General features: G+C 33.4%; 1 protein-coding gene across 2 annotated transcripts; it reads left to right on the top strand.

Moving 5' to 3' along the window:
• Positions 1–1,668: 1,668 nt before the first annotated feature.
• LOC127170164 (beta-microseminoprotein) lies at positions 1,669–9,309 on the top strand. 2 transcript variants are annotated; one of them, XM_051117966.1, is made up of 4 exons: positions 1,669–1,790; positions 8,380–8,464; positions 8,559–8,673; positions 8,907–9,309. In XM_051117966.1, exons 1-4 carry the CDS (start codon positions 1,692–1,694, stop codon positions 9,025–9,027), a joined length of 420 nt encoding a protein of 139 aa, XP_050973923.1. In that variant the 5' UTR covers positions 1,669–1,691; the 3' UTR covers positions 9,028–9,309. The 2 variants fall into 2 exon arrangements, with proteins under 2 accessions (XP_050973923.1, XP_050973924.1); XM_051117967.1 differs by lacking the exon at positions 1,669–1,790 and adding an exon at positions 8,067–8,116.
• Positions 9,310–9,875: the final 566 nt, after the last annotated feature.

Raw genomic sequence — 9,875 nt, 5'->3', positions numbered from 1 at the left:
AACTGGCTTATATTTTGTATATTTAAATATTTAGAAACAAGTGTAAAGAATTTTGAATTATTGTGTGTAAATGTGACAGCCGTGTTGCAGTGTTGTGCTTAACCTTTGCTTTTTTTTGTGTTTAGGGTTTTGCATCACAAGTTTGTCATAAAGCAAATTGTGTCTTAGTGAGTGAGAATGTGTTTAAAATTTTGCAAAAACCGTGCATGAGCTCTGCAAACAATGTCTATACTGCCTAAACTTGTTTAAGATTTTGCAGAAAGAGTGGTTTATTTGATAAATTGGTTTAGGCTATTGAAAATTTGGTTTAGAGAATGGGGTTTAGTGTTTTAGCAAATGTGAAAAACTGTAATGACTAGATGTGTTACAGATCAGTTTGGAGATCTCAGAGAATTTCAGATTTGTACAGAGAATTTTGAAAATGTACCATTTACAGTAAAATGCAGAAAATTAATTGCATTATTTATGCTTTTGTTCTTTCGATAAATAAATAAAATAAAATAAACAACTCACATTATAAAATGAATGTTTTTCTCCAATACACAGTGGCCATAATTATTAGCACCCCCAGAAATTCTTATGAATAAAATATCTATGAAGTATATTCATTTCTTTTAGCACAACATAGTGCCTGCATACATAAAAATGTCCAGTCATGGCTTCCTGTTTCACAGGAGTATAAATTGTCTTAATCATCCAGCACAACAAGTAAAACTAAAAAATACAATTCCGATGTGCAACAAAAGATCATTGAGCTTCACAAACTAGAAAGAGGCTGTAAGAAAATCCTCTAAATCGTTGAAAATTCACATTTCCACCATTAGGGCAATAATAGTAGCATTCCACTTAACTTGAAATGTTATGAATCTGCTTGGAAGAGGACGTGTGTCTATTGACTTAAGGCAAGGCAAGGAGGACAAGAGTTTGAGTGGCCAAAGACTCTCCAAAAAACACAGTTGGAGAACTGTAGAAAATAGTTGACTCTTGGGGTCAGAAAGCCTAATAAATTATTATTAAACAGCACCAACATCATCACATGTGGTTTGGGAGGGTTTCAAGCAAAAAAAAAATCAAGAAAAGAAAATGCTATCATCCAAAAACATATTCATTTGCCAGACACTCCTGGATCTTTAAATAGGAGCTGGTGGTCAGATGAAAATAAAAAAGAGCTTTTCATTGCACATGAGATGTGTTTAAAGGGATACACAGGTGTTTTAAAAAGTACCCCAAGCCTACAATGAAATATACTGCTGCATCTTTAATGTTGTGGGCCTATTTCTCTGCTGAAGATCCTGGACATCCTGTTCAGATGAATGTAATCATGGATTCTAGCAAAGAGCAACAGATAAAAAAATACAAAAAAATACAAACCTGACTGTCCCTGCTAATCTTGTAATGGATCTTCCTTTAAGACAATGATCATGATTATGCTAAATGTATTTGTAAACACTTTTATTACACATTAATGCAATTAACTTCTAATAAAGATAGGCGATTGCCTTTAATGTAGTATTTTTGCATAATCAATAGTGAGAATGCTCTATTTCTAATAAACCATTAACAGCTCCTTTACTACTGATTAGTGTATATAAAGTGTTATCAAAATATTTTGCTGCATAAAAGTGCAAAGGTCCAGAGTCTAAAGTCAGTAATCAAACAAGCTGAGGATCAGTGTAGATGTGTGTTGACATATGGAATGTTCCGCCCCTCTTCTGTTTTCTTTAAAAAGCTATAATGTGCTATTGACTGCATTTCATCGGACCAGCAGTTGTGCTAAACTTGCAAAAATGGTAAGTTTAATAATGCTGTTGATCAATATAGAATTTATATAGAAACATTTGCTGTTGTATACTGTTTTATTTTATCTGAAGTTTTGACTATAACACCATTTATTTGAAGTTTTCACCATTTATTTGAATTTGACTCACCTCAGAAAGTATATGTTTGCATGAGGCATATTTCATGTCAAATTCTTAAGAATAGAAAATGCTATAACAATGAGATAGCATGTACACTATTAGGTAAATAAACTCTTAATGTGATTGAATTTAAATAGGGGAAACACACTGTGTGGATGACTATGACAAGTCCAAGCATCACATGGGAAGTACTTGGACAAACGGTAGATGTGTCAGATGTACCTGCTCTTCTAGTGAAATGACCTGCTGTGACGTGTAAGACATTTAACATCCTAACTGCTGTTGAAACTTTAGCCAAATATATTGATCTTTAAACAAATTCATTTCAGCTTGTCCTTCAGTTTAAAAAAACAAAGGACAAATATAGTCTAAATAAATGTTTAAAATCAACAACTATAACATTGTTTTAAAAGTATAACCATTACACATAAACATTACATTACTGTTATATTGCTTCCAGCTGAGTCTATGAAAGTTATGTCCAATCTTTCAGCTTCTGTCGTGAACAGCTAACATGCTGTCTTGGTATTTTGTTGTTCTGTTTGGATTATAGATTGAATGTGACATAAATACCCAAGTATAGCTTTTCACATAGACCCACAGAGATTACAGGATTTACACTGGCATCGACTGGCTAAAGAAATAAATAAATAAGTTCTTACTGAATACTTACTAAATTCATACTGAAGGAATGAATTACTTTTTTTTAAGTGCATTTTGTAATAATATCAAATTAAAAGTCCTGAAGAACCAAAAGAAGAATTAAAAGTTAATTCTCCTTAAATAACATTTTTAAATCATTGTTTTAATACTCTTTTGTGATGTTTTGAAGAGGTACACTTATTTTGATGTGTTGACTAACACACTAAATCACGTCTACAGTATTTAAATATAATTTTAACGGTAGTGTTACTCAATATTACAGTATATATATATATATATATATATATATATATATATATATATATATATATATCAGAGGTTGGCAGAAATTGACTTTGAACTTGAAAGAAATAAAGATTTGACATTAAAAAAATTATCGTGATAATTTGTTTGCCCATATCGCCCAGCCCTACGTGTTACAGGCAGGGGTCGATCAATGGCGAATGTTATTCAAGGGGCTAGGCCAAAGGGTAATCCAAATAGACAGGCTAGAGATCCAAAGGGCAGGCAGCGAGACAGACTAAATTATATAACAAGGCTAGAAAAACAAAACAAGGATTAGCTGACAAGAAACACAATAGATTTAGGCTAAGGATTGACAGTGGCTCCATAAAGTTGCAAAACACAATGCAATACACAATCCAATACTCGGCGAAATGCAAGGGGAAGTCTGAGGCTTATAGGGCATCTGATTGGATACAGGTGTAATACAGGTGCGTGTAATCAGCACAAAGGATGATGGGAAATGTAGTCCGGGGTGTGGTGCAACAGTCTGTGTAATGTGAATGTCAAAGCGACCTCTGGTGGCGCCCACCAGGACAGACCAGGAAGTTCGGTGATGGCCTCCATAGGTATGGACCAATCCACAATCCAATGGTGAAATGCAAGGGGAAGTCCGAGGCTTATGTAGGGCGTCTGATTGGATACAGGTGTGTGGGTGTAATCAGCGCAAAGGATTTGTCAAAGTGACAGATACATTGTCATTTAATTGTAAATAATGTGCAATTATATGTCTAAGTGGCCTGTTCGCGTGCTGTATTTTAGACACATTTTTCATTAACATTCATGTTTACAAACTGAGGGATGAGTTGAAATGTATTTCTGTGATTATGAATGGCATGTTGTAGGTTTTATCTTTTAAGACATTTCCCCCGAAGTGATGTGCTTTTTGTTATAGGATCGGCCGAGTGTTTGTCATGACTAAAGGCTGCATTGTTAAGTATAATTACAAAACATGCACATTTATTGTGTTTCATCCAAAAGACCCCAGCGTTAAGTGCGCTTATAGTATTGCTGCAAAATGATATCCAGTGTTCAAATAATGTGTACTTATTTGGATTAAAATGTATATCAACTCTTTTTAGATCCAACCTGGACTACGCTGCATACTAATTATTAATGACACTAAATATCTTGATTACAAAAAGGTGTGGCATTCAAGACTTTTTTTCTTGTATCCCTAAAAGGAAGCATTTTTAAAGGAGAAGTCCACTTCCAGAACAACAATTTACAAATCATTTACTCACCCCCTTGTCATCCAAGATGTTCATGTCTTTCTGTCTTCCGTCGTAAAGAAATTATGGTTTTTGAGGAAAACATTTTAGGATTTTTCTATATAATGGACTTCAACTGTGCCCCTGATTTTGAACTTCCAAAATGTAGTTTAAATGCAGCTTCAAAAGGCTCTAAACGATCCTAGCCACAAAAGCTCGTGTAGCACAGGCCCTGGGACGCGCATCCACGTACTATTGAATCATGCCGAAAGGTCACGCAGAACTACAGACCCAGTGTTTACAAAGCGAACGTGCAAAGACTAACAAAGTGTTGTAGGAGAAAATAAGATGTATAAAATAAGATTGTCCATGTATAGACATCAATACATGTTGGAAGATAATTGCCAGTAAAATAAAAAAAAAAAAAAAGTGTAGAAAAATGTATGAATTATATTAGTTACCTTTTTATTTATTTTTATTACTGATTAACTGAATTAAATGCTAAATTTATTCAGTTGAAATGTTGCATATTTTTGATGATTATTGCAAATGTTCTCATTACACATTTTAAGCAGTGGTTTTCTAAAAGGGCACATGTAAAACCCTAATAAAGAAACAATCGCAGGTTATTAATAAAAGAATAGATGTGTTACAGTGTGGTCAGTTTCGAGTTTTGTAAATTGTTTTGTAAATGTTTTGGAAATGTACTGTACCACTTACAGTTGAGCTCTTTAATTAAAAGCCCCCTTGGTAAATATGAACAAAGGCTTTTAAATAAATCAGCATTGTTCATCCTCTTGATCCTTAATAATAATAATAATAAAATAAATAAATAAATAACAAAAATCTAACCTTTCATTGAAGTAAAACAATTGAAAGTGGGGAGAAAATCATACTATGAAATTAATGTTTTTCCTCCAATATGGCCTCCAGTGGCCACAATTATTAACACCCTTAGAAATTCTTTTAAATAAAATATCTGTGACGTATATTCCCATTCATGTTTACATTTTTTAGCACACCAGAGTGACTATAAATATGAGGAACACAAATGCCAATTTCACTTAATCATCCATCACAAGGAGTAAAACCGAAGAATATAGCTCTGATGTACAGCAAATGATTACTGAGCTTCACAAAATAGAAAGGGGCTGTAAAACAAAAAACAAAAACAACAACAACAAAAAAAAAAAAGCTAAAGCACTGAAAAAAAAGTTTCTAACTTAATAACATAGTGTTTGAAAATGTATAGCACCAAAACTTTCTTGACTGCATTGCATAAACTGCAGATATGTATTAGTATTTAATCATCAGAAAACATGAGGTTGTGTTGTCTCATGTAAAAGAAAAAAATAATAATAATAATGAAAAACTAAAATAGTTGATATTACTGATATTAGCAAGCACAAAATATTTACACAAGCCCTCATGTTCAGGCCTGGTCAAAGGGACTTCAGACCTGTCAACATGTATTGGGTTAACTGGAGGGGGGGCAAAGCATATTTGCAGATTGGTATTGAGGTCACAGTTGTTCTGGTGGTTTCTTCGTTACCATTACCACCTAATGAGTCCAATCACACTGTACAGAATAAAAGCTCTAATGTCAAATCAAGAAAATATATGAAGTGTGCTACTATATGTAACTCTGTTAAAATATGTATACGATTGGTTTGAAATAATAAGATTGGTGGTCTTCTCAAACAGAGTAAATTCCTATCATGCTTCGGTTGCAGAGCTGTTGTTTGTTTTCATACTGAAGTCCAGTCTGGTGGGTGTGCTGAGTGCCCACTGTGTGTTATCTTTTGTAAACAAAAGCATCCTACAACTATGCAGACAAATTCTTTATACAAGGTTATATCAAATACATAGTTATTTTAAAAATAACAGGAAGTTATTCTTATAGAAATATAAATTACTAACAATATAATTTACTTTTTACAATTAAAACTCCAAAACCAATTAAAAGAGCATTAGAGCTGCATGTCATCAGCTCTTGTACAACAATTCTCGTACAAAAATTCATTTGCCCTAATGTAATTCTCAGCAATGTTTTGTACATTGATAACAGAATAGGGCCAGGTACTGAACCCTGATGTACCCCAATGGTTATTTGATGTAACTTAGGCTCCTTTCCAACATACCCTGAAAGATTTGCATAAGAAATCTTATGTAACATCATAAATTCTTTACTTTTGATAACTACAATATGCCCTAGCTGATTAAAAGTCTTAATTTATTAAAAAAGAATCATGACCAGACGTCACATAACCGAAAATTCTCCGTCATTAACGGAAATTTTTTATCAGTGATGGAAAAATCAGAAGAGGTTAAGGCTACACTGTAAAAAACTATTTGTTGAGTCAACTTAAAATAATTTGTAACCTGGCTGCCTTAAAACTCAAAAAAAGTTTATTCAACTTGAAATGTTAAATTATACTAAGTGACAACTTAGATATTTGAGTTGAATCAACTTAAAATTTTAAGGCAGCTGGGTTACTTACCCATCTGTTAAGTTTAGCAAACACAAATATCTAAATTGTTACTTAGTACAACTTAACATTTCAAGCTGAATAAACTTATTTTAGTTGACTGAACTTAAAATTTTAAGGCAGCAGAGTAACAAATTATTTTAAGCTGAATCAACAAATTGTGTTTTTTATTTTTTACAGTGTAGAAGGAATACAGCTCTAGCTACTGGGCATGCACACATCAATCTAATGTTATTTTTGTCAAACTCTGTACAACAATAAAACTGTTTTTGTATTATAGTAAGGGCTAAATTTAGGGTTGGGGTAGGTGTAGACGTTAAAAAAAAAAAAACAATCTAATAGGTTGTTAAACAATTCATTTCATTCTTAGTTTCCGGTCGGAGCTGTATCCCTTCTAGCCACAACCATCTGAAGGCCGTTCGTCATTTTGACAGATTACACTGAGGGTGATCTATTGCAAATTGTAGCTGTAATTCCCACCCTGTCCAGTTGGTGGTGAGTGCGCTCCAGTCAGCAGAGCACGGGATACAGAACAAAAACGAAATTATCACGAATGTTCTCTATGCATTTTATTACAAACAGGCGAGTACACAGAAGCTACAACGATCTATCACGCTACATTAAAGAGCGCCAAAACGGTATTTATTGCTTGAATTTCCTAAGGAAACTGACAGAATTTTACATCTGAGAATTTGTTTCATAACAAAAGTAACAGGAAGATGCACTACTGTCCATACATCAACTGAAAAAAGCATAGACCAAGAGATCGATTGTTATTTAAGAATCAATATTTGTTCATTAAAATGAGAATCGGGATTTTTTTTTTCTTTTCTTTTTACTCAGCCCTAACGTATTTTTTTAAACACTGCACTCTGGTCCTGTAGGTTCATGGTTAAAAGCGAAAATGTGAACAAAAATAAAAGCAATTAAATTTGTTATTCTAATTAAAATATTAAAATTAAAATGATGGGTAATAATAGATTATGACTGAATTTTTACGACCCTGTCCGACGGATAATGTTAAAGTCTAGGGCAACCTCTGATCCTGACCCACAATTTTTTTTTTTTTTTTTTTTTTTTTGGAGTGTTGCTGAGCTGTTGTTTGCTTTGACAAAGTTCAAACAGCACTTTACTTAGTGCATTACTGTTTGCATTAAATAATGCACATTAAGATTTTTGTGAATTTCTGCTCACCTTGTAGAGAATAATGAGTAGCAAATCTGTTTAATAAAACACTGTAATTAGCTATATGCTATTTGTGTAAAGTTTCCTTCATGCATTGCCATGCAATAAAGCACGTGTTTGTGATCATGTTTTTATCTTTTATTCTGCGATTAAACATGTTGCAATGATCAGTACCAAATAACAGAAAATTAGTACTTGTAATAATAACAACAATAAGAATAAGAATAAGAATAAGAATGTAATCAGTTTTTTCAAAATCATTTGACAAATGAATCATTAACATATTGCCCCACCCTCATCTGTTCACTTAAATACAGGTGTTGTGATTTTGGTTTCATATAATCTAATCACTGTCTGCGTAAACATGGTAAGCTTCTTTTATAATAGTGCTTATGCGTAGTTTCATATATAGATTTTAGGACTGTCAATAGGTAATTTTCACAATTAATTGCAGGATTCATTAAATGTGTCACTTGCATGTGATATCTTATACTTGTTAAGCTTCAGTGATAATTAAATTTTACCATAAAAACTAAAAATAAATAAATAAATAAACAATACATCAAATGCAGCACTTAGCACATGTGTAGATTATTAACATTGGATCAATGTGTTTTTTTAACTGTGAAGAGGTCAGCAGTTTTTGGTTTGTTTCTGTGCGCTGTCCTTCCTCTGGTCAATGCTGGATGTTTCAGCGCAGAACGCAAATCAACAGGTACATGCATACATAAATACACATGTTTTTCGCTTTTATTATTACTAAAAAGTATCAAGGTTTTTTTTTATGTTCTTTCTCTGATCTTTTATAGAAAAGTTTTGCCAGGACTCAGTAGATAAGACTTGGCATCCTACTGGATCTGTTTGGAGAAACAGTAAATGTTTTGACTGTAATTGTTCTGCTGATTCCATGAGGTGCTGTGATGCGTAAGTACAGCATTTTTACTGTGTAGTGACATCACCATTGATTTCCTCAGTCAATACAACACAACTGAGTTACTCACATTATAAAGTAAATGAAAATATTTTTTAAGAAGCACTTAACTGAAAACGCTTTAAGACCAAAGGTCATTAAAAAAGTTTAAATTTGTAATTTTGTGGCAGAATATCGGACTGATAAAATATGTAATAATTCCTTTTGTTTTGTTTCATTCCTGTAGAATGGAGAGGCCTGTTAATTATCCTGAAAAGTGCCAAGTGGAGTACGATTACACTACATGCACATTTGAAGTGTTTGAGAAAGTTCCCTGTTCTGCTACTGGCGGTGTTCTCGGTAAATGATGACCATGTGTTATTGTGTTATCTGCTGATTTAAAGGACAGTACCTTTTGTTCACATTAAATAACATTTAGTTTATTAGTTTCAAGTGTATTTTAACATTAAACAACATTATGTGGCATTGATATATAACCTGGCCACAGAAATGTCAAAATGGACACAAAATGTTGGTCAACATGAATTGGACACACATTTGGGAAATTCTGATTTACATGATTAAATGTAAAAAAGCTTAAATTAATTGTACACTTGTGTTTATACCATTAAAACAGAATCAGTACAGTCTCTTTGTTGCCACATTTTTTCATATCATCTGTGAAAGGCGTACGACCATAAAATGTTTGTCCAATCATATTCCTCAGTCTGAGGGCTATGATAGGCTGTCTTACCTGCCTGTCACTGTATGTATTTGCATACCTCTGTGTATCCTGTTCGCACAGACGTGATATATCATCAGAGCATATCATTATGCCATTGCAGACAGAGTGAGAATGGACGGTGTTATGCGCTTTGTACTGTAATGTTTTCTCAGCAGTGAATGAGGCAACCTGACAGCTCTGCATTCAGTCCTCCACCAACGGCATCTCTCATCCTGTTGCTGATCAGCCTCTGCTCCGCTTGTCATGTGTTTTATCATGTGTTTTAGAGGAGGCGTGGCTTTGGAGAGTGATTATGCAGAGAGGGTGGGATCTTATGCTTTCAAAGCTAACTTGCTACTGCTAGCCTTTCTGAAATCACCTACCCTACATTTAATCCTACACTGTATTATGTTTCATATACAATTATAGCGACTCAGAATTATCAGTATTATCTAAAAATGATCTACATGTCTTCTGTCATATGACTGATAG

Source organism: Labeo rohita, chromosome 8, assembly GCF_022985175.1.
Source record: "Labeo rohita strain BAU-BD-2019 chromosome 8, IGBB_LRoh.1.0, whole genome shotgun sequence".
NCBI lineage: Eukaryota > Metazoa > Chordata > Actinopteri > Cypriniformes > Cyprinidae > Labeo > Labeo rohita.
Note: the sequence above shows the minus strand (reverse complement) of the source record. Positions and strands in the feature narration are given on the sequence as shown.